At 44.7% G+C, this 25,000-nt stretch overlaps 1 protein-coding gene across 1 annotated transcript in view; it reads left to right on the top strand.

Annotated features, from left to right (window-relative positions):
* The first annotated feature begins 14,065 nt into the window (after positions 1-14,065).
* The window catches only part of LOC143285155 (protein Wnt-16-like), a 177,112-nt gene continuing 166,177 nt past the window's right edge, over positions 14,066-25,000 (top strand). Inside the window, exon 1 of the mRNA XM_076592385.1 lies at positions 14,066-15,083. Coding sequence (XP_076448500.1) covers positions 14,923-15,083 — 161 coding nt within the window. The 5' untranslated portion in view covers positions 14,066-14,922. The remainder of the gene's footprint in view (positions 15,084-25,000) is intronic.

The following is a 25,000-nucleotide window of genomic DNA, read 5'->3' on the forward strand; positions in this document are numbered from 1 at the left end:
GAGTGAGCAACTCTGTGTCAGGGATCTTCTTTTGCCACTTTATGCCGAGAAGTTTTCTGAGGCTGGTGGTGTGGAAGTGGTTCAGCTTTTTGGCGTGGCGTTTGTAGACCGTCCATGATTCACATCCATAGAGCAGTGTGGTGAGAACTATGGCCTTGTATACTTTGAGCTTCGTCTCCAGCGTGATGCCTCTCCTGTTCCAAACGTTCTTATGGAGTCTGCCGAAGGCAGCGCTGGCTTTGGCGAGTCTGGCATTCACCTCGTCGTCGATGACAGCTGTGCGAGAGAGTGTACTGCAGGGTATGTGAACTTGTCCACCGCGTTCAGTCGTTGCCCGTTGATGAAGATGTTTGGTTCTACAAGGCTTTCCTGGAGCTGGCTGGTGCATCACCTCAATCTTCTTTGTGCTGATTGTGAGGCCAAAGTTGTCACAGGCAGCAGAGAACTTGTCGACACTGTGTTGCATGTCAGCTTCAGAGCATTGAGAGCGCAGTTATCAGCAAACAGGAAGTCGTTGATGGTGTCTGTCCTCACCTTGGTTTTTGCTTGAAGCCTCCTGAGGTTGAAGAGTGAACCGTCTGTGCGGTACCTGATGCCAATGCCTACGTCAGCGTCTCTGGAGGCATCTGTCAGCATAGCTGAAAACATGAGACTGAACAGGGTGGGGGCAAGAACACACCCTTGCTTGACTCCGTTGGAGACAGGGAATGGTTCTGAAGTCTCTCCATTGTCTTGGACTCGGGCCAGCATCCCATCGTGTAAATGCCGTATGATAGTGATGAACTTTCTGGGACATCCGTACTTCGCCATGATTCTCCAAAGGCCATCGCTGCTAACAGTATCGAAGGCCTTGGTCAGATCGACCCAGGTGGAGTAAAGGTCGGCGTTCTGTTCCTGACACTTCTCCTGGAGCTGCCTGGCAGCAAACACCATGTCGATAGTCCCGCGTTCTTTCCGGAAGCCACACTGGCTCTCTGGTAGGAGACCTTGCTCAAGGTGCGCTGTGAGACGGTTGAGTAGCACTCTGGCCAGAATCTTGCCTGTGACGGACAGCAGGGATATTCCACGATGGTTGTCACAGGCCTGACGATTTCCTTTGCGCTTGTACAGGTGTATGATGGAAGCGTCTTTGAAGTCCTGTGGAACTGCCTCATACTGCCAGATGAGCTGGAACAGCTGATGAAGCTTCTCAGTCAGCGCCATACCACCTTCTTTGTAGACCTCAGCTGGAATGGAGTCTGAGCCAGGGGCTTTGCCATTGGATAGCAGACGGATAGCTTTCTGGGTCTCCTTCAAAGTTGGAATGGCATCCAACGACTCACTGACTGGCACCTGGGGGAGTCGGTCGATGGCTTCATCATTGATGGTGGAAGGGCGGTTCAGTACGCTGTCAAAGTGTTCAGCCCATCTCTCAAGGATCCTGTCCTTGTCAGTGATCGGGGTAGAACCATCAGCACTGAGGAGTGGAGCAGATCCGGAGGTGGTGGGACCGTAGACTTCTTTCAGGCCGTTATAGAAGTTCTTCATGTCGTTCCTGTCTGCAAAGCCCTGGATCTCATCAGCTTTGTTGTTCAACCAGGAATCCTGCATCTGCCGCAGCTTCAGCTGGATGGTGCTGCGTGCGCTCTTCAGTATGTCTTTCTTTGACTGTGACTTGGGATCTTCAGTGTGGGCTCTGTAGGCTTGGCGTTTGTCTTCCAGCAGCTGCTTGATCTCAGTGCAGTTCTCATCAAACCAGTCGTTGTGCTTCCTGGCAGAAGGCCCCAGGCACTCCATGGCAGTGTTGTACACCATCTCATGCAGTGCGCCCCATGCTGCCTCCACATTCTGGATGTCCAGCATGGTGGACTCAAGGCGTTCCTCCAGGGTGTCAGCAAAGCTCTGCTTGATGTTGCCTAGCTCCAGCTTGTTGACATTCAGGCGTTTGGGTGCTTTCATGCCCTGAGGCCTGGGATGCGGAGGTTGAGTTTGGAGACGATAAGGCGGTGGTCTGTCCAGCACTCAGCGCCGCACATGGCCCTCGTGACTCGTACGTCCTGCCTGTCCCTCTTCCTGACGATGACAAAGTCGATGAGATGCCAGTGCCCAGAGCGAGGATGCATCCATGACGTCCTGTTACGGGTAGGGAGGCAGAAGACGGTGTTTGTGATAAGAAGGTCGTGCTCGGCATATGTCTGGAGAAGTGGTTGCCAACTCCATGCTTCCCAATCACGCCTTCCCAGGAGGTGCTGGTCACAGCCAACTCTCATGTTAAAGTCACCAAGAATGATGAGCTTGTCTGCGTTGGGAACAGTGGTGATGACAGCGTTCAGGTCCTCGTAGAACTTGTCCTTGATCTCATCCGGGTTGGTCATGGTGGGTGCGTAGGCGCTGACAATGGTGGTAAACTTCTTCCCATTGCATAAAGGGAGTTTCATCGTCATCAGGCGATTGTTCACTCCTTTCGGGGGGCCAGCCAGCTTGCCAACGAGGGTTGTCTTCACTGCAAAGCCAACTCCAGCCTCACGTCTCTCTTCAGGTCTGCGACCACTCCAAAAGAAGGTGTAGCCTGCGCCTCGCTCACAGAGTTCGCCTTCTTCTGCCAGTCTCGTCTCACTTAAGGCAGCGATGTCGATGTTGTACCTGGCTAGTTCACTCGCAATGAGTGCTGTGCGTCTCTCTGGTCTGTCTGAGTCGCCTCTGTCCAGAAGCGTACGCACGTTCTATGTGGCAATGGTCAATGGGGTGCTCCTTGTTTTCTTCTTTCTTTCCTTTGTGTGTCGACCGCTTGAGTAGGGTCCCCGTCAGCCGCGGTATGCTGACTTGGGTGGTGTGGAGCAGGCAATGTTTAGGGCACCTTTTCTAGCCCCTTCCTCATGCCATGGAGGTGAGCAGTGCTGTCCTGAAGAGGGCTGCTCAGTCGCTCAGGGGGCTGCCGATCTCCACCGCTGCCCCAGTCGGTGAAAAACGACTCTATGGCCTGAGCCGCTTGTGTGCAGGTCCGCGGCTACGACTACCAGTGTACCCACACCTGTCGCTTCGTCGCTCGCCTGTCGCCACAGGGCTTGAGGAAAATGATGGTATGGGATGAAAGATGACTGATGACTTGCGCGATGACTTTGTTCATAGTGAGGAGGAGTTGCGCACCGTCGACCTCACTCTCTTGTCCGAGACCGTCTGTATCCAGTGGCAAGACGAGGTCAAGACGACTGGAGATGGAAACGGATGCAGTGGATGACTAGGATATCCTATGTGCCAAATCCTGCCCTCAGCACTCCACAGTGCTCTGCTGCAACCGCCTTCTTCTCCGTTGAACCATTAAGGTTTCTTCCGCAGAGTCCGCCGGATCCAGTCTTCACATGCTTGGGTAGACAAGCCCTAACTCACCGAGGGTTTGAGACCCGTCGGCTACCCTCACCTAGTTTAGCCAGCCTGTCAAAGCCGTTGCCCGGGGGTTGGGCGCTGCCACATGCTAGCAGCTTCTAGGACCCATAGGTGAGATCTGGGTGCCGGTGGGGACAAATAGAGGATGAACCACTCGCAGAAGAGCGTGACAAGCCCCCCCCCCCCCCCCCCCCCCCCCGCTCCCCTAGAGGTACTACCCCTCCCGTGCACCCCCTAACAATGTCAAATCAGCAAACTGGTTTGACACAGACATGGACAAACAGCAGTCACCACAGACAGTGGTGGTTATCACAAAAACAAACAAACAGCATCGTGAGGTTTTGCAGCAGTGCAGTTGTAGCAGTTGTGAATATCGTCACTCTCCGTTCGAAACCAATGTTCGTGATTGTATAAGTCTCGTTTCATTTTTGTTTTCTTCGTCGGGTTAAATGAAGCCAGAAGATCAGCACACGTCATGATACATTATGGGTGAGGCCTGGACGAGGTCTTGTTTGACAGCAGTGTATGTGCTTTGAGACCGAGGCAGCAGGGAGTCGAAACAAGGACCCATGGGAGACAAATAGATTCCGGTGAAGGGATAGTTGCGAGGATTGTTAGGCCTGAGTTATTCACCTTTGATTTGCTGGTCTCTTGTCACTGCGTGCGTTGCTACGTCTCTCCCATCCCTACCCCTCCTCCCTCTTCTCTCTCTCTCTCTCTCTCTCTCTCTCTCTCTCTCTGTGCGTGCGTGCGTGCGTGTGTGTGTGTGTGTGTGTGTGTGTGTGTGTGTGTGTGTGTGTGTGTGTGTGTGTGAGTGAGTGAGTGAGTGAGTGAGTGAGTGAGTGAGTGAGTGTGTGTGTGTGTGTGTGTGTGTGTGTGTGTGTGTGTGTGTGTGTGAGTGAGTGAGTGAGTGAGTGAGAGAGAGACTTTGACTGTTTCTCTCTGTCTGCCTCTTTCTCTTTTTTCTCTCCATCTGTCTCTGTTTGTCTGTCTCTGTCTCTCTCTCTCTCTCCCCACCCCTCCCTCTCGCTGTTTGTCTTTTTTTTTTTTAATCTCCCTCTTCCTTTCTCTGTTTCTCTGTCAAATGACTGATCATGGAGAGAGCTTATCATTCACTCGCTTCCAACGTTGGTTGCATGTTGGAATAAAAGAAACACTTCTACACCAGCCTGTCACAACCAACCCTCAAACGAAACAGTGAACAGAATTATATATATATAAAAAAACAAACAAACCCACAACACTCCAGAACATTCCAGCAACTAATAGTAGCTGGGGGTAAAAGAGGAGTGAAATTCGTTAAAAAGACAAGGGAGAGAAAGACAGACAGACAGACAGACAGACAGAGAGAGAGAGAGAGAGAGAGAGAGAGCGTTCGTTTATTTATTTATAGTCTGTTCATCTAAGATGATGATATTAGACTGAGAGAGAGAGAGAGAGAGAGAGAGAGAGAGATCGTTTATTTATTTATAGTCTGTTCATCTAAGATGATGCTATTAGACACAGAGAGAGAGAGAGGGAGAGATCGTTTATTTATTTATAGTCTGTTCATCTAAGATGATGATATTAGACTGAGAGAGAGAGAGAGAAAGAGCGTTCGTTTATTTATTTATAGTCTGTTCATCTAAGATGATGCTATTAGACAGAGAGAGAGAGAGAGAGAGAGAGAGAGAGAGAGAGAGAGAGCGAGCGTTCGTTTATTTATAGTCTGTTCATCTAAGATGATGCTATTAGACAGAGAGAGAGAGAGAGAGAGAGAGAGAGAGAGAGAGAGAGAGAGAGAGATCGTTTATTTATTTATAGTCTGTTCGTCTAAGATGATGATATTAGATTGAGGGGGAGAGAGAGAGGGAGAGAGATCGTTCGTTTATTTATTTATAGTCTGTTCATCTAAGATGATGATATTAGACTGAGAGAGAGAGAGAGAGAGAGAGAGAGAGAGAGAGAGAGAGAGAGAGAGAGAGAGAGAGATGAACAATAAACAACTTCAGTGTTATCAGCAGTGATCACGGGGACACATGACTTGTCTTCTTTTACGTATGGAATGAAACCAAATATAAACAAACGAAAAACAATGAAATAAGACCAGGCAAATTAAAAAGAAATATTTCTTGTATAAGTGATATTCAGCGGCTTCCAGCAGGCTTTATCAATGATAATGATAATACTAAAAAAATGAATCAAAACAAACTCCACGCCCAATTTAGTTCTGCTCTTTTAATTTTTTTGTTTACGTAAGTTGTTTGCTTCCGCAAAATCTTATTCACAAATCTGCCCCTCTCTATCTTTGTGGCTGCCTTCACCTCTACACTCCATCTCGCTCTCTACGATCGGCTTCGGATCCCCGCTGTTTACGCATACCCAGATTCAAACACTCCACTGTTGGACGCCGTTCTTTCTCTGTCTCTGGACCTTGCATTTGGAATGAACTTCCTCTTTCGCTTCGTCAGGTCTCCGCACTCGGTTCTTTCAAGTCTGGCCTTAAAACCCACCTCTTCACAAGATAGCCTCCCTCCCCTACCTCTTCCTTGACTTCAGTTTTTTTCAGTTTTAGAGTTATGCATGCGTGTAAATGACTGGTGTGGAAGCACTTAGATTTGTCTCTGCACAAGATTCAGCGGTATATAAATACTATCATTATTATTATTATTATTATTATTATTATTATTATTATTATTATCAAAATCTTCTATGATCATTTCTAAATGTTTGCAGTTGACCAACCAAGTAGCTTCTTTCTGCCAATGATGATTCAAAGACGTTACATTTGTCTCGTGTATTTTCATGTTCTCCACACCGAAATAAGAAGTGAAATTAATTTTCTTTACTTTAATCTTTTTTTTTCCCCGAGTCTTCAATATATATTGGGCAAATTCTTCTCGGTTGCATTCGATTATCATGTCATACCAGCGCTAACAGGCAGAGACGGAGACACAACGTCCTCGTTCGGAAACGAGCCATCGAATCCCTGTGCCATTTCCTTGAGTTCAGTTTCAGTTTCAGTTTCTCCAGGAGGAACCACTGCCTCGTTTATGGAAAATAAAAGGAGAGAAAATATTAGTGGACTCAACAAACACTCCTGCTTCACGCTACAGTACGGGAACAAAGAACTCTGAATACGAACAATTATCCCTAGCACACACACACACACACACACACACACACACACACACACACACACACACACGGGTGTTTTATTCAATATAGGCCATGGTCCCTCATGAAGGGGCAATGGAAACAAGTTATAACTTATACAGTGGTATAAATATTTCAAATACCAACTTTTTTTTAATGCAGATGCAAGCATACATCATTCAACGACATATTGTACTTCTAAGTTTTTAACTGAAGCTTTATGTAAGTGAATTGCTAATTGCTTGATAACTGATTCCGTAGTGGATGATATTAACATAGATAATCTGAAAATGGAGGGTTGCCTATAGTAGTGTGTGTGTGAATTAATTGATTTCTAAGTTCATTAAACACAGGACAGGAAAGCACAATGTGAACATCGTTCTCTTTCACGCCTTTACACAATGGACAAAACAACAACAACAACAAAAAACCCCGCTGTCCTCGTTGTCAAACATCAGGAAGACTGTTGCCTTCAAATCGTGTCTCCTGTGGGAAAACTGTCCAAAACGCAGTCAGTTTCTCAGCAAACACGTCACTGAACAACGTGGAGAGGACGGGGGGGGGGGGGGGGGGGGTGCTAAGGGGGGGACAAGTAGGAGGAGGGGGTGAGGGTAGGATTCTCCTTTATTCCAACCGATGTTGATAAAAACAACAACAAAACAAAACAAAAACAACAACAACAAAACAAACAAAAACAAACAAATACAAACAAACAAACAAAAACAAACAAGAGAAAAATCCACACTGGATTCCGGAACATTTTGCAGTCTACAAGCGTGTGTGTGTGTGTGTGTGTGTGTGTGTGTGTGTGTGTGTGTGGAGCAGTGGAAAAAAAAAAAAAAGATGAGAGGGTGAAAAACGGAAACCGCTACCTCTGGAATCCCCCCACCCCCCTCTCTCTCTCTCTCTCTCTCTCTCTCTCTCTCTCTCTCTCTCTCTCTCTCTCTCTCTCTCTCTCTCTCTTCAAAAACCCAGATAAACCCCAGGGGAGGCATTAATGACGGACAGTTTGATTCGAGATGATATTCATTTTTATTTTATTTTATTTTATTTTTTTCACAGTTATCATTATCATCATCATCATCATTATTATCATTATTCGAACGCTCCTGTTGTCCAGTCGCAAGCGCGCGTCCCTCCATTTTTGTCAGTGTCACGCTTGGCTGAGTCCTTACGAAGTCTGCCTTGATGTCTGTCTGTCTGTCTGTCTGTCTGACCCAGGGGGAAAACTTGAAGCGTTTGGTTCACTTCAGGCCGATTTGGATGGTGGGTTTTAAGCGGAGATGCAAGAGAAAGGATGGCTGCTGGCCACAGTTATGACAGCGCCTGTTTCGGAGAGCTTCCGGAGTTTTGCGAAGGATGGATGATACTTCCGCGTTCTGCGACGCTGTCTTTCTCCCTCTGTCTCTCTCTCTTTCTGTCAGTCAGTCAGGTTCTGAAGGTTCCAGAAATGACACAGGCTGTATACGCGTGTAGTAGAGTAGAAATAATAATAATAACAATGATCTTCTTCTTGATATCATCATCATCATTATTATTTGTATTATTATCATCATCATCATCATTATTATTATTATTATTATTATTATTTCTGCTTTGGGTTGGGAGTTAAGGTTTTTGGTCTCGCTGGCGTTTGTATGTTATTATAAGGCCGACTAATGATTACAATGTATTGTGTCATATTGTCTTTACCATAGAATTATTGATGGAGTAAGTATTCCAGTCGACAGGACTGCGATGAACTGATGTCATGATAGTTTGCTTTAAAGATTAGATACTGTAAAAGTAGTTTTAAATGCCTGCGAAGAACATCCGTCAGTTACGCACATGGCTGATTCTTCGACCGAGTCGTTCCATGCAAAACGCACAGTATCAAATATAAAAACAAACAAACAAAAAAACTTCCCTAAATATCCCAAACGCACAAAAAAAGCACGTAGGAAAATAGGCCTTGGGATTATTATATTCTTGCTTTATTGCGGGGTAATGATTTTACCAGTTTTCATGTGTCATATCCTCCCAGCCAGGACACACACACACACACACAAGGATGGTGTGGGCTAGGGTTACTTTACGTGTTGCACATCTATCACTTATCAGCGACACAGCTGCAGTGAGGGGGATCGGGGGGTGGGGGGGGGGGGGGCGTGGTTTTCGGTCGGGGAAGTCCACCTGTCTGACTTTCCATGCCATTTAGATTGGTTAGCACCCCCGAAACCGGCGTATGGCTGCCTAGAAGGCAAAAAAAAACCCAGTCACACACGTAAAAACTCACTCGTGGACATACGATTGAACGTGGGAGTTGCAGCCCACGAACGACGAAGAAGGAGAAGAAAAATGATTAGTATGCACAGCAAACGCATCATTTATGGTGTGTGTGTGTGTGTGTGTGTGTGTGTGAGTGCGTTCGTGCGCGCGCGCGTGTGTGTGTTTTACATTCTGCTGATCAAACGGCTATCGATGTGCTCCCAACTGACCACTGACCAGGGCAAGCTGGAAACTCTTGCATGAAGGACAGCGAAACAGACAGCCTGGACTGGCATAACCGGACGGGTGGAATAACGAGTGAAAATGGGGGGGGGTAAGAATAAAGCTAAGAGCATGGTGACTTCTGAAGTTGTCACTGCTGAACTCGACGGGCGCAATAGCAGAGTGGATGAAGCGCTGGACTTTCAATCTGAAAGGATAGGCGCTATATAAGTACCGGTATCATCATCATCATCATCATCATCATCATCATCATCATTCTGAAGACGAAACGATTAAGCAGTGTCTGACGAGGACTTTTCATCCCTGTGTCCCGTAAGAAGTGAACTCAGGGTGGAAACGTCTTGTCCACAGCTTTTAATCGTTTTCAGTTTGATATTATTGACAACACCAACGTTCACGCTCGACGCATACAGTGTAAACCGGGTGTACACGTGATCACGTCGGTCAAGATTATAGGTTTTCATTCAGGGATGTGGAAGTCGTGTTGCCTGCGTAATTTGCTTTTAGAATTATGTTTTCAATAGCCGTATGGTCACTTGAATTTCAGTACCATCACTGCTATCAAACCGTTTCGTAACAAATCACACGCACGCTTTCACGTTCACGCGCGCGCGCGCGCGCGCACACACACACACACACACACACACACACACACTTGCGCACATAAACTGAGGTGGTTATGTTTTTGATTATGGTGCTGCGTAGCTGCGTTCGTATTTCTTTGAATAAAGTTTGATTAAAAACCACACGTGTGCACGCGCCCGCACTTTATGCACACACACACACACACACACACACACACACACACACACACACACTCACTCACTCACTCACTCACTCACTCACTCACTCCACACACACACACACACACACACACACACACACACACACACACATTGAAGAGAGGGATACTTTCAGATGCAGTGTCTCTTCTTCTTCTTCATTAGTGGGCTGCAACTCCCACGTTCACTCGTATGTACACGAGTGGGCCTTTACGTGTATGACCATTTTTAGCCCGCCATGCAGGCAGCTATACTCCGTTTTCGGGGGTGTGCATGCTGGGTATGTTCTTGTTTGTCATAACCCACCGAACACTGACATGGGTCACAGGATATTTAACGTGCGTATTTGATCTTCTGCTTACATATACACACGAAGAGGGTTCAGGCACAAGCAGGTCTGCACATAGTAGTTATGTTGACCTGGGAGATCGGAAAAATTTCCCACCCTTTACCCACCAGGTGCCGTTACCGAGATTCGAACCCGGGACCCTCAGATTGAAAGTCCAACGCTTTAACCGCTCGACTATCGCGCCGTTGCAGTGTGTGAAACGTAGCGCAGTGACGAAGCGAGGAAAGGGAGTTTACCGGGTGCGGAAGGGGACGTGGGGGAAGGAGGAGGGGGTGGTGGTAGGGAGTGGGGTGGGGGGGATCTCCCAGAACCAATGTTAGCACATGTGTGGAGCTGAAGTGACTTCTTCTTCTTCTTCGTTCGTGGGCTGCACCTCCCAGGTTTACTCATAATGCACACGAGTGGGCTTTTACGTGCATGACCGTTTTTACCCCCGCCATACTCCGTTTTCGGGGGTGGCTGACGTGACCAAACTTACACCTCGAAGAGCTCACACAGACAGGAAGCTACAGACAGGAGCTGTCTATGAGTATGTACCACTGCAGGCCTGGGTGATTTCGGTGTTTCTTCTTCATCTTCTTCTTCTTTGCGTTCGTGGGCTGCAACTCCCATGTGCACTCGTATGTACACGAGTGGGCTTTTTTTTTAATTTTTTTTTAATTTTTTTTTTTTATAACGTGTATGACCGTTTTTACCCCGCCATGTAGGCAGCGATACTCCGTATTTGGGGGTGTGGTGTTTGAATCCATACGTAGATAAAGACACGTGCAATATGGCCAAGTGGCAGTTATACGCCCAAAGAGGAACAGTGTGCGCTCGGGTTCGAGTCCCAGACGTGGACCAGGATTTTTACTCCCTCCTCCAGTTGACGTTGAGTCAGTGGCGGTCTGGGTGCTAGTCATGCGGGTGAGACGATAAAACCGATGTCCCTTGTGCAGCTTGCAACTTAGAACATGTAAAAGGACTCGGGGCAACGAAAGGCTTGTTCGTGTGTAGAACAATTCACTTCAATTGTAAACCAAGTACACTTGCAGCGGAGAAAAAGGTTTACACTGCACTATGGGGACGCGCTCTCCCCGGAGGGAGCAGCTCCGAATTTCACACAGAGAATTATGTCATGACAAAAAGTAATAAATACAATACTATACAATACAGTATTGCAGGCCATGCGAGCTTGTGTTGCACTCTACTGTGGACAGGTATGTTCAGGACTGGAATCAAACTGAGCTGTGCGATTCTGTACATTGTTTATTCTGACGTTACCGTTTCGATGATGGTTTGGCGATTTGGACAGAATTTGTTGTTGGTAAAAGCATTCGTATTAGAGACTGGAAAAAAAAGGACCATTCGCTCTGAAATGTAACAGGAATTTATTTATGCTACAGTTCAGAGAGAGAGGTGCATTTTTTTCTTCTAAGGATATATATATATATATATTTTAAAAAAAAAATTTTTTTTGATGCTTTCTTCTTCGTCATTATCGTCATCATCACCGTTACCAAATTTGTTATCATCATCGTCGTCAACATCATTATGATTGCCTTTCTCTTCTTCTCCTCTTCCTGTTGAGTCATCTTTTAACTCACCCAGTACGGCCAGTCCTCTCTTCTCCTCTACACAGACCCTTCGGGTGTCCAGTGGGTGTCTGAATGACCCAACAGTTAGCTTCCGTCGTCAGAATTGTGGTATTCTTTGTCAACATTCACGTCTTCAGTATAAGAGCCTTCCGCTTGCAATATTTTGATGATGGTAATTGGGGTGAAACGTCGTCTCTTTCGCCGTTCGTATGGAGAGAGTTAAACCTTTACAGAAAAGAGCTTTCCTTTGTAGTGAGAACTTTCCGATGCTCACGAAAACCTGTATCCCCGTGACGGGTGGGAATGTCAGGAGCTCTTTCAGTTGTGAGGAGCATCTCCGTTATCTGGAAATTCTGCATATATGAATATGTCTAATGCTAACGTCCATATTCTAAATATATTTCTGTTTAATAATTACGATGTAATTACGGTGCGGGTGTGTGCTGATTATCTGGTTGTGGTTTTCCACAAGTCATCTTTATTCTTATCTTATCTATTATAATCAATGTGCAGTATAGTAGGCTATGTTTATAATTATATTCAAATAATGTTTCTTAATTCTTTCTGTTTTTACATTAAGAATACTAGTTATTACCTGCAGTGTGTGGATGTATGTATGAAATGATGTATGTGATATTTTTTACATTTGTATCTTCGTAATATTTGTAGGGGCTGTTGTTGGCTTTTACAGTTATGGTCCCCATGTTGTTTACTTGTCTATGTTGTGATAATGCACCTGACCAAATTTCTCCAGTTGGAGATAATAAAGTTATTCTTATCTTATCTTATCTTCTGTGCCAGTGATTTCCTCTTTTCTACCACTTTCTTTGACTCTTAATGGCTTTTTCCTTTTCTTTCTGTTTTTTTTCTTCTTTTCTTTCTTCTTCCTCTCTTGTTTTCTGACTTGCTGGTCTGTTCTCTGATGTCATTTTTCATTGAATATTTATTTTCTGGACTTGATGATTGTGCACTCCTGTTATGTCATATTCTTATTTTTTTGCGCCCAGGATGTGTGAGTTGCCTGGCATTTTTGTTTGTTTGTTAGTGCTTTATCTTGTTTGTTCTAATGTACAGCTTTGTGTATTCTGTATGATAGTTTTTGCGTTCGGGTAGATTTTTTTATTTTATTTCATCATCATGATCGTCAGAAGAAAAAAAAAAGACAGAATAGTCAGTGTCAAGTTTATGTCCGTGAATCTGTCCATGCTTGTGTTTGAATTTCTTTTTCCGGGTCCCCTTCTTTGAAATTTCTATGGGATCGATATTGACGATGGTGTTGACATTGGTTTATATTGACTGCAGTGTTTTCCCTCCCTGATTATATGGCCTTTTTTTTTCCTGCGGTCATCTGGGGTGTAACAGTTCTGCTGCTGCTACAGTCAGTAAGTCTGTGGACATAGCTTTACCGAGGCCAATGACCGTTTTTTCGTTTGTCGTGGACGATTAATCTTTTGACATGCGCCGTCTGCGCTGCGTGCGACACACAGGATCTGGTGTCATCTGACACATCTCCACTCTAGCACCCAGACAAACCAGCCACGTAATCCACCCAAGAGAGGAGAGGCCATCCATTTCTTCTTCTTTTTTCTTAATTTTTTTTTTTTTTATATATAGTGATTTCTCTGAACGGAAGCGGAGACTTTGTTTTTGCTCGATGCGCGCTCTTTTAACACAATCCCACCCCTGACCTCCAACAGAAGCCATCCATCCCGAGCTTCCAGACGAGGGCAAAAATGAAAGGGAAAAAAAAAGCAAACAAACAAACAAACCAAAAAATGCACAAAAAAACCCACACCCAAAAACAAAACCCAAACCAAAAAACAACCGAAGGCCAGACAGACAAGTCATCGAGGGCGGTGGGGCCAGTCAGAGAGAGAGAGAGAGACAGAGAGAAGGGGGGGGTGGAAGCTGATGGGGTGTGTGTGAGAGGGTGTAAGGGTGAGAGGGGGACAGGAGGAGAGGGGGGAAAGGCAGAGGGGGTCGTTGCCAGCCCAGCCCGGGCCGGGAGCCCAATGGGAGAGGCAGCAGGGTGATAAAAGCGGCGCCAGGCCAGGGTGGTGGTGGTGGTGGTAGCGGGGGGGTTAGGGGGAGGGTGTGGGAGAGGGAGAGTTGACTACGGAGGAAACAGGGCCTCTCTCTCTACTCGACTCGCTTCACGCGCCCTTCTCTCAACCCCCCTCCCCTCACCCCCCCTAGCCCCCACCCCCACCCCACTAACTGCACGGGACGAGTAGAGCGCCGCGAGAGGCAACTCAGTCAGTCAGTCAGGCCTACCCTGCCCGTCACGTGGGCCGCCCCCACCATCGCCACCATCACCACCACCACCACCACCAGAGACAGAGACAGGGAGAGAGACGCCTTCCTTCCTTCCTCACCTGCCCTGCCCGCACACACACACACACACACACACTCACACACACTCTCTCTCTCACGACTCGCCTTCGTCTACACTCTCGCTCACCTGTCGTCCGCTCAGAAGCTGCCGTTTGGACCGGCGGGTGTGAAACCTTATCCTTCACCTCGTTCTGCGATTGGCCGTCGTCGTTCAGGTCGGAGGATCGTCGCCGTCAGGCCGAGCCGTGCCGACAGTGCTGGGTGCTAGAACGTGGTTGTGGGGTTTTTTTTTGGTGTTGTTTCTGTTTTGTTTTTTTGGTCCTTGCGTCCTGTCTCACTCCCACCACCATCCCCGGATACGCTGACATTGTGAGGGTGTGTGTGTTGTGTGTGTGTTGGATTAGGGTGGAATAAAAACTTGTGACAACTTTTTTTTTGGTTGTTGTTGTTGAGAAGTTCGTTGTCAGAATTTACTTAAGAAAAATCCGGGTTTTTTTTTGTTGTCCTTTTATATTTTGTAATCAGTTGTAACCTTGTGTGTGGGGTTTTTTTGTGTGTTTTTTTGTGTGTGGATACACTTGTGGTGGAGGAAGCTGTCCACCGAGGATAGGATGGTGTCTGTGAGTCCAGTCATCACAGCCCTGGGGGGTTTCCAATGACATCACCGCCGCCGGTGCGTGCATGCACTGCGCTCGTGACATGACCAGCGTGTGCGCGCGCGTGCACGTGCGCATGCTAGCAGCAGCAGCAGCAGCAGCAGCAGCAGCAGAGACTGTGAGTGTGAGGGCTGCGGCTGCGGCTGGGGACAAGGCCACCCCGGGTGGATTGGTGCCGACGAGTGGGGGGGATGCGCGTGGAGTGTTGCTGAGTAGGAGGGGGATTGTTGACGACGATGGCTTGTGACCAGTGGGCGAGTGGCGGTGGTGGTGGAAGAGGAGGTGGAGGAGGAGGAGGAGGTGGAGGAGGTCCATGGAGTACTGGTGGTGTGCTGCTGGCCCTGCTGCTGCTGCTGTCTGACCATCTCCTGCTGCCCGGCCTGGCGGCCTCCTGGATGTGAGTGCCCATAGCCGCTACTCCCCCCCTAACCTTGCCCCACAACCCCCTCACCTCACTGTCTGTTGTCTTGTCTCTCCCCCCCCCCCCCCCGCCCCCACTAATATATCTATATATACAGATAGCTCACACTCACTTCGTGTCCTGGGCTCCGCTCCTTGTAGAAAGCACTGAGGTAAATACCGAGACCGATGAAATATATATTTAAAAAAAAAAAATCAACAACAGTAGGCTCTGAATGTCTTTAAAACTGATTAAAAAAAGCAGCAAATTTTCGCATGTGAAAACAGCTTCTTCAGGCAAGGGCACTGAAATGAAAGCTTCACAGGCTGGTTAAACAGCAACCAGTGAGTGAAAGTCGGGTAAACTCAGGTGAAACTGGGCATAACATCTCTCTCTCTCTCTCTCTCTCTCTCTCTCTCTCTCTCTCTCTGTGTGTGTATCAAACTCTATGAAACAAAACGAAGACACCTGAGCTAGGATTTATTATCTAATCTATATTCCATGCATCATCCAGTGAGCCCAACAGGTCATAGTGCGGTGTCCAGTTCTTAATCTTGGGATTGACTATCAAGGCTTATATATATATATATATATATATATATATATATATATATATATATATATATATATAATGTAACAAAGCGCTCTGCTTGCAACCTACACAAGTTATCCAGTTGCACCAGAGCCAAATAATTATCATCATAGCTAAGCTTGTACTCAGCATTTCAAATCTCTGCCGAAGCTTCAGCGGGATAAGGGAACTGACCCTTTATCAGATCAGTGACAGCAGATGAGAAAGAACGCGTCATATGCACTACCCCTAGAACACTCTCGGACACACTATCAGTGTCCAGAGATTCTCGCCCGGATAGCTGGGACAGCAGTTAGTTGCCTCCTGTGCCGTTCTGATGGTGATGGTCGGACACGACTGACTGTCATACATGTTATACATATGGATTTAAATATTTTTTTTATACATTATACTCATGTAATGCGCATCGGGTATTATTGTCTTTAACGGAACGCGCAGTGTAGATAAGTACATCGTTGTTATGTTATTATTATTATTGTATGGTTTTCCTTACCACCTGGGGTCGCCAATATTTGTCATGTGCCGACTGTAGGCATCTGCGGAAAACCTACACATTTAAAAAAAACCCCCCAAGGATATATATATATATATATATATATATATATACATGTGTGTGTGTGTGTGTGTGTGTGTGTGTGTGTTTTCAAAGAAATATGTATATATATATATATATATATATATATATATATATATATATATATATATGTCTTTAAAGAAATTCTTTTATTCCATACATATTGGGTTGGTTGATTATTTTAGTTTAAGGAGATTGCATCGTTTATGTTGTTTCGTTATAAGTTCAGTAAAAAAAACAAAAAACAAAAAAAAAAGGGGGAGGGGGGGTGGGGGGAGGCTGTTGTTTTTAATGAGCTGTTGCCTTTTTTCGTGATAGTCTTCGGAGTCAGTTAGATAATACTTCAGCATTCATTTAGTAACTCCTTCGTGTTGGTGTGTCCATACGTGCTAGGTGGTTGTTTTTTTTTCTTCTTTTTTTTCTTGTTGTCCTTCGTTGACGTGTTCTTCGTTCGGCTTGTGTCTGGTTTTCGCCACCCCCCGTTCATGTCTGTTTTGATTGTGCTTCTGTTCTGATTTTGTATTCCACCTTTGTGTGTGTGTGTGTGTGTGTGTGTGCGTGCGTGCGTGTGTGTTTGTGTGTGTGTGTGTGTGTGTGTGTGTGTGTGTGTGTGTGTGTGTGTGTGTGTGTGTGTGTGTGTGTGTGTGGTCATATTTTGGTGTGTGTGTATGTAACATAGATGTAATGTTTTATGTTAACAAAGCGTTTTTGTAAAGCACCTAGAGCACATTTCTGGATAGTGTGCTATATAAGTATCCATTATTATTATTATTATTATTTTTTTGTGTGTGTGTGTGTGTGTGTGTGCGCGTGCGTGTGTATTTTTCCTCATCCCTCTGTCATGTGTCTGCTCCTTCATACGTTTTTTTTTTTTTTTTTCTCTCTCTCTCTCTCTCATCTATCTGTGTACAGTGTCTGTCCCGCTAGTGTTCAACACGGGGTTCTTGCTTTCGTTGTCTCTTTCGTCTTTGTTGTCTGTCTGAATTAATTTCCACTGCGGTCTGTTTTCTGCTGTCTCTGATATCTGTGTCCTGTGTCTGTTTTACGTCTGTGCTGGTTATTCGCCTCTGTCTTCAGTGTGTCCTTTTGTCTTACCGCGTGTATAGCGCTTGAAACTGTTGATTATGATAATGATGATGGTAATGATAATAACAATGATAATAATAATAATAAATTTGTTAGTATTATCATCTTCTTTCTTATTACTGGTGATAATGATAATAATAATGATAGCAGCAACAACAATATTCGTTAAGTAAGACACGAACCATTTGAGAGCTGTAGCGTAGAATGCCCAAAGTAGTTTTCTAACAGTGAAAAGAGAATTCGGTTATAGAACAGTGCCAAACTGCTGCAGACAGATCTAACAAAAGCAAAAAACACACAAAAAAACCCAGAAATTTTGTCTTCATCCATAGCTGCAAGCAGATCATTCACCGACTCGCAAAGAGAGTGATCTCACTGCGGTGTCCTGTTTGACAGGCTGACTGGAAAGTGTTACAAGAGTTATTGTTGTGAAGATGTGAAGTAATTCGTTGAAGAACCACTCATTCTTTTCTTTCGGACAGAACATGTAAATTTGAAACAGGTCTGTAGTTCTTTAGTTGGTTTTTTGTCAAGAGAAGGTTTCTGTAAATGGGGGCTTTTACAACGGCGGTCTTATGATCACACAGGGAACAGTGCCTGAAGTTAGAGAGAAGTATTAATAATATTCTGTGATAACTGGGAGAAGAATATCTCTTTATTTTCAGACCAAAAAGTGTTGTGGGGAGCGGATCAAGTCTGCGTGATTTTGGACCAGTTTTCTGGGAATTTCCAAAAAACAAAGTGCTCGGGAACCGAGGTAAAAATAAATGATTGGAGTTTCAGGATATATGGCAGCATATCGGTGAGTGTGGGCAGTGACTGGTCAGGAGGTGGGAAATGGGATATTACAGTACAGACTTTTTTTTTTCTGAATAATATTCAGAACACGCAGATGGCGGTGAGTCTGGTTGATAGTTCTACAACTACTACTACTACTACTACTATTGCTGCTGCTGCTACTACTACTACTATTACTGCTACTGCTGCTGCTGCTGCTACTGAATAATAATAATATGATAATGATAATATTGATAATATTATGATAATAATGAAAATAATAATAGCTATTATATCATATTATCATTATCATTATTATTATTATTATTATTATCATCATCATCATCATCATCATCATCATCATCAATTTCATTCTCTCACGAAATGCAACTTAGTACACTGTGCACACTCCACTCACACAATTCATGCACTAACATCACACTCATAAACAGCCGTTCACGTGGACGCCTTTCCCGGAATTAAAACAAAACCGAAACAAAACAAACTTGTCCGGTGTTTTTTTTTTTTGTGTTTTTTTTTTTTTTATCTCGAGCTTTTCTCGTGACTTTTTTTCCCTTATTTGTGTATTTTCCGTAAGTGTAATGTTGGTGTTGAGTCTCATCCTGAACACGACCTGTGTCAATAAGAAATTCTACACGTGTTTAAAAGAAAACACCGGTCCTTTAATTAAGTTGAACGCTTTGTTTGGGGCATTGTTTTCAAAATTGCGTAAAAATGATCATTTCCAAACCCTTGGCATGGCGATACCACAGAGATTGACAGCAGAGTCTGTAAAACTGAGAAAAGGAGAAAGAAAAAAAAAAAAGAAGAAAAAAAGGGGGTTATGAAATAAGACTCACTTTCATAAGAAATGTCAACGTTTTTGACCTTAGGTAACCTTCTTCGAGGACCGTAGAAATCCTGTGTTTTTTTGTTTTTTTTTCTCTTTCTCCTACCTTCTGTTACCTTTTGGTAGTGTCGTGTTCGTCGTCAGCGCTGTGTTCAGTACGAAGTTTAATGTTCGCCTTGTCGTTTATGTCTTTGTTTCGTGTTTTTTAAAAAAAAATTTTTTTAGTTTTTCATATATTTAAAACAAATTTCCAATACGTCTGTTTCGCATTTTTCCTGTGTCTAGAATTGTTAGTATGGTCTCTTTGTGTTCGTGTAGCCTCTTTGCCCCTTATTTTTCCCCTTGTGGCAGAGTCACAGTGTGCAATGAAATGTCATCACTCAGGACGAGCGTGTGACCGAAACCTTGATGGACGAAGTTATGAAATTAGGTGGGAAGTGACGTAAAAATCAGAAGAGTTATGATGATGATGATGATGAAAGTGAAACTGGAAGTTACGAAATGTGGTGGGAAGTCACTTAAAAAAATCAGAAGAGTTATGATAATGATGATGAAAGTGAAACTGGAAGTTACGAAATTTGGTAGGAAGTGACTTAAAAAATCAAGAGAGTTATGATGATGATGATGATGATGATGATGATGATGATGATGTAAGTGAAACTGGAACTTACGAAATTTGTTGGGAAGCGACTTAAAAAAATCAGAAGAGTTATGATGATGATGATGATGTAAGTGAAATTAGAAGGTACGAAATTTGGTGGGAAGTGCCTTAAAAAAATCAAGAGAGTTATGATGATGTAAGTGAAACTGGATTTCATGAAATTTGGTGGGAAGTGCCTTAAAAAAATCAAGAGAGTTATGATGATGTAAGTGAAACTGGATTTCATGAAATTTGGTGGGAAGTGCCTTAAAAAAATCAAGAGAGTTATGATGATGTAAGTGAAACTGGATTTCATGAAATTTGGTGGGGAGTGCCTTAAAAAATCAAGAGAGTTATGATGATGTAAGTGAAACTGGATTTCATGAAATTTGGTGGGAAGTGACGTAAAGAATCAGAAGAGTTATGATGATGACGATGTAAGTGAAACTGGAAGTTACGAAATTTGGTTGGGAGTGCCTTAAAAAAATTAAGAGAGTTATGATGGTCGATGATGCTATAAGTGAAACTAGAAGTTACGAAATTTGGTGGGAAGTGCCTTAACAAAAATCAAGAGAGTTATGATGATGTAAGTGAAACTGGATTTCATGAAATTTGGTGGGAAGTGACGTAAAAAATCAGAAGAGTTATGATGATGACGATGATGATGATGATGTAAGTGAAACTAGAAGTTACGAAATGTGGTGGGAAGCGACTTAAAAAAACCAAGAGAGTTATGATGGTGATGCTTAATAAGTGAAACTGGTTTTATGAAATTTGGTGGGAAGTGCCTTCAAAAAATCAGAAGATTTATGATGATGATGATGGTGATGATGTAAGTGAAACTGGAAGTTACGAAATTTGGTGGGAAGTGACTTCAAAAAATCAGGAGATTTATGATGATGATGATGGTGATGATGTAAGTGAAACTGGAAGTTACGCAATTTGGTGGGAAGTGACTCAAAAAATCAGGAGATTTATGATGATGATGTATGTGAAACTGTGGGCGACATCACATACCCACGAGGTAGGCGCGAAGGCCCGAATGCTTTCAGTTTTCGGTCTGCATCTTTGTCTCTTTGTATGTCTTCACCTCGTTTCTTTGTTCAGGTTTTCTTTTCTTTCTGTGTCGTCTCTGTTCCCGTTGAGTAGAAGATGTGTGAGTTATAACATGGCGTAAATTTTGTGTGTGTGTGTGTGTGTGTGTGTGTGTGTGTGTGTGTGTGTGTGTGTGATCGTGCATGCATGTGTGTATGCGTGCTTGCGTGTGTGCACGTGTGTGTGTGTGTGTGTGTGTGCGTGCGTGCGTGCATGCGTGCGTGCGCGCGTGTGTGTGTGTGTGTGTGTGTGTGCGTGCGTGATCGTGCATGCATGTGTGCATGCGTGCTTGCATGTGTGTGTGCGTGTGTTTGTGTGTGTGTGTGTGCGTGCGTGCGTGCGCGTGCGTGTGTGTGTGTGTGCGTGCGTAATCGTGCATGCATGTGTGCATGCGTCCTTGCGTGCGTGCGTGCGTGTGTGTGTGTGTGTGTTCATGTAGCGGCGTTGCTTCTCCCACCCCCCACCCCCGCACCACACCACCCCCCCACTCCCGTTTTATGTTAGCTTTTCACGAGTTTCTATACCCTTCCTTTTTATGTCTCTACTTCCCTCCATGTTCTCCCCCCTTTCAGTCATCTGCTGCTTTTGTGTTTCTTTTCTTTCTTCTCTTTTCCCTTCATCAGCATCTCTCTCTGTGTGCTTCTTTCTTTTATGATGGGTGCCTTTCCATGAAACCCCCCCCCCCCCACACACACACACACACACACCTCCCCTCCCACGCCCCCCTCACCCCCCACACACACACCACCCTTCAAACACACACACACACACACACACACACCCTGTCTCCTTTGTTTGTATATATGCACGCAACTGTTCCCCTTAAAAAAAAAAAAAAAAAAAAAAAAAAAAAAGTTCAGGCCTGGAGAATATTTATGATCTCTCTAGAGAAATTTCCGTAGAGGGCGCGGAAATAAGTGCAGAGCACACACAGAAGGAGACATGTTTTGTATCCGTGTTGTTACGTTTCCCACGAGAAGGCTTACCGGCGCCCGTGAAAACGCTCGTGCAGGGAGGCGGTAAGAGGGCATAAAGACGCTCAAGCCCGTCATAAGACCGTAAGGCCCGCCTAGGTATTGTTCGTTCTCTTTCACGGTGTCGTTGTTAATATTTCGTTTTTTTGTTTTTGGTTTTTGGTTTTTTGGTTTGTTTTGTGTGTTTAGTTGTTTTTGCTTTTGTGTCGTTCTCTTTTTATTATTATCATTTTGTTTCTTCTTCTTCATCATCTCCTCCTCCTTCTTTCTCCTCCTCCTCCTCCTTCTTCTTCTTCTTCCTCCTCCTCCTTCTTCTTCTTCTCCTCCTCCTCCCCCCTCCTCCTCCTCCTCCTTCTTCTTCTCCTCCTCTCCTCCTCCTCCTTTTTCTCCACTCCCTCCTCCTCCTCCTCCTTCTCCTCCTCCTCCCCCCTCCTCCTCCTCCTCCTTCTCCTCCTCCTCCCCCCTCCTCCTCCTTCTTCTCCACTCCCTCCTCCTCCTCCTCCTCCTCCCCCCTCCTCCTCCTCCTTCTCCTCCTCCTCCCCCTCCTCCTCCTTCTCCTCCTCCTCCCCCCTCCTCCTCCTCCTCCTTCTTCTTCTCCACTCCCTCCTCCTCCTTCCCCTCCTCCTTCTCCTTCTCCTCCTCATTCTTTTTCTTCTTCTTCTTCTTCCTCTCCTCCTCCTCCTCCCCCTCCTCCTCCTTCTTCAGTTGCTCGTGTCTCTTTTCTTTCTTGTGTTTTTTTTTTCTTTCTCTGCACTGTCTTTTCATCCCATATCTGGTGTGCTGTCTTTCTCTGTATGTCTTTCGTCCGTTTTCCGTTGTGTGTGCGTCTGTGTGTGTTTTACTGATGTCAAGTTTCTCCATCTCTTTCCTGGCGCGGAAAGGTGGAATCTGCTCTTCATTGTTTTGGTGTTTGTTCAGTGTGAGTAGTCTTGATTTATTTTTCATTCGTTTTTTTAACAGACAAGAAAGACGCGTACTGACACGACTGAGCAAAATGTACACATGCACAAATAAAAACATACACAAAAGTTGTACATCCAGTCTCACACACACACACGCACGCGCGCGCGCGCACACACACACACACACACACACACATGTGCACATGCGGACAGATTGTGGGAAGATTAAACAAAAAAATTGAATTATGCTGTACATAAGCCAGTAGTGCGTGTTTTCAAAGGAAAAAATTGAGCTTAAATTTTTTTTTTTTTTTAAAACTTTCAAAACGTACTTTTACTGTTCACATCACGTGTTAAGTATTGTCGCACGTGTACGATACCACACCAGTGGCATCTAGATAAAATGCTGGATGAATTCCTCTTCGTATGTTTTAAATTTTTTTTTGTTTAATCCTTGGACTTGAATTGCATATAAAAGATATGAATTATAGTTTCTCCTGTGAGTTGCCAGCGCTGCTCACCGTGACTCCAGTAAGATGTTTTTGGAGCAGAGGATACAGAATACTTTCTTATCTCCAAGAAGAAGGAATTAGTTTGTGGTGCAGAGCGCATAAACAATACACTAGACTCATAGTCGTTCAATGTGTATAATGTACGTTAAAGACATAAAAAAATGCTTTCAGTGTTGACTTGAACTGAGCCATACATACAAGTACCACAGCCGATGAAAATGTGCTTTAAATGTTAACTTGAACTGAGTCATACATAACAAGTACCACAGCCGATGGAAATGTGCTTTAAATGTTAACTGGAACTAAGCCATACATACAAGTACCACAGCCGATGGAAATGTGCTTTAAATGTTAACTGGAACTAAGCCATACATACAAGTACCACAGCCGATGGAAATGTGCTTTAAATGTTAACTGGAACTAAGCCATGCATACAAGTACCACAGCCGATGGAAATGTGCTTTAAATGTTAACTTAAACTAAGCCATACATACAAGTACCACAGCCGATGGAAATGTGCTTTAAATGTTAACTGGAACTAAGCCATGCATGCTATTACCACAGCTGATGAAACGACAGTTGATGTGGAAGATGACTAAAGGTCTTCCTCGGTTTATTCTGCAAGTCTTTCCTAGTCTTTTTCTCCCGTTCTGCTCATCTTCTTCGTTCGTTTTCTCTCTGTTCGTTTATCATCCATCTGCCTCTCTGTCTGTGTCTCTTTGCCTCTTCACTCTCTGTTGGAATGTCTTTCCCCCATGTTCTTCCTTTTCTTGAAGTCTCTGTCTGTCATGCCTTTCGCTCCAGTCTCTGTCTCTGTCATGCCTTTCAATCCAGTCTCTGTCTCTTTCTTCCTCTGTCTGTCATGCCTTTCGCTCTGATCTCTGTCTCTCTCTGTCTCTGTCTGTCATGCCTTTCGCTCCAGCTTCTGTCTCTTCCTCTGTCTGTCATGCCTTTCGCTCCAGCTTCTGTCTCTTCCTCTGTCTGTCATGCCTTTCGCTCCTGTCTCTGTCTCTTCCTCTGTCATGCCTTTCGCTCTAATCTCTGTCTCTGTCATGCCTTTCGCTCTAATCTCTGTCTCTGTCTGTCATGCCTTTCAATCCAGTCTCTGTCTCTGTCATGCCTTTCAATCCAGTCTCTGTCTCTGTCTGTCATGCCTTTCAATCCAGTCTCTGTCTCTGTCTGTCATGCCTTTCAATCCAGTCTCTGTCTCTGTCTGTCATGCCTTTCAATCCAGTCTCTGTCTGTCATGCCTTTCAATCCAGTCTCTGTCTCTGTCTGTCATGCCTTTCAATCCAGTCTCTGTCTCTGTCTGTCATACCTTTCAATCCAGTCTCTGTCTCTGTCTGTCATTTCTTTCTCTCCAGTCTCTGTCTCTGTCTGTCATGCCTTTCAATCCAGTCTCTGTCTCTGTCTGTCATGCCTTTCAATCCAGTCTCTGTCACTGTCTGTCATGCCTTTCAATCCAGTCTCTGTCTCTGTCTGTCATGCCTTTCAATCCAGTCTCTGTCTCTGTCTGTCATACCTTTCAATCCAGTCTCTGTCTGTCATGCCTTTCAATCCAGTCTCTGTCTGTCATGCCTTTCAATCCAGTCTCTGTGTCTGTCATGCCTTTCAATCCAGTCTCTGTCTCTGTCTGTCATGCCTTTCAATCCAGTCTCTGTCTCTGTCTGTCATACCTTTCAATCCAGTCTCTGTCTGTCATGCCTTTCAATCCAGTCTCTGTCTCTGTCTGTCATACCTTTCAATCCAGTCTCTGTCTCTGTCTGTCATGCCTTTCAATCCAGTCTCTGTCTCTGTCTGTCATACCTTTCAATCCAGTCTCTGTCTGTCATACCTTTCAATCCAGTCTCTGTCTCTGTCTGTCATGCCTTTCAACCCAGTCTCTGTCTCTGTCTGTCATGCCTTTCAATCC

Source organism: Babylonia areolata, chromosome 8, assembly GCF_041734735.1.
Source record: "Babylonia areolata isolate BAREFJ2019XMU chromosome 8, ASM4173473v1, whole genome shotgun sequence".
NCBI classification, from domain to species: domain Eukaryota; kingdom Metazoa; phylum Mollusca; class Gastropoda; order Neogastropoda; family Buccinidae; genus Babylonia; species Babylonia areolata.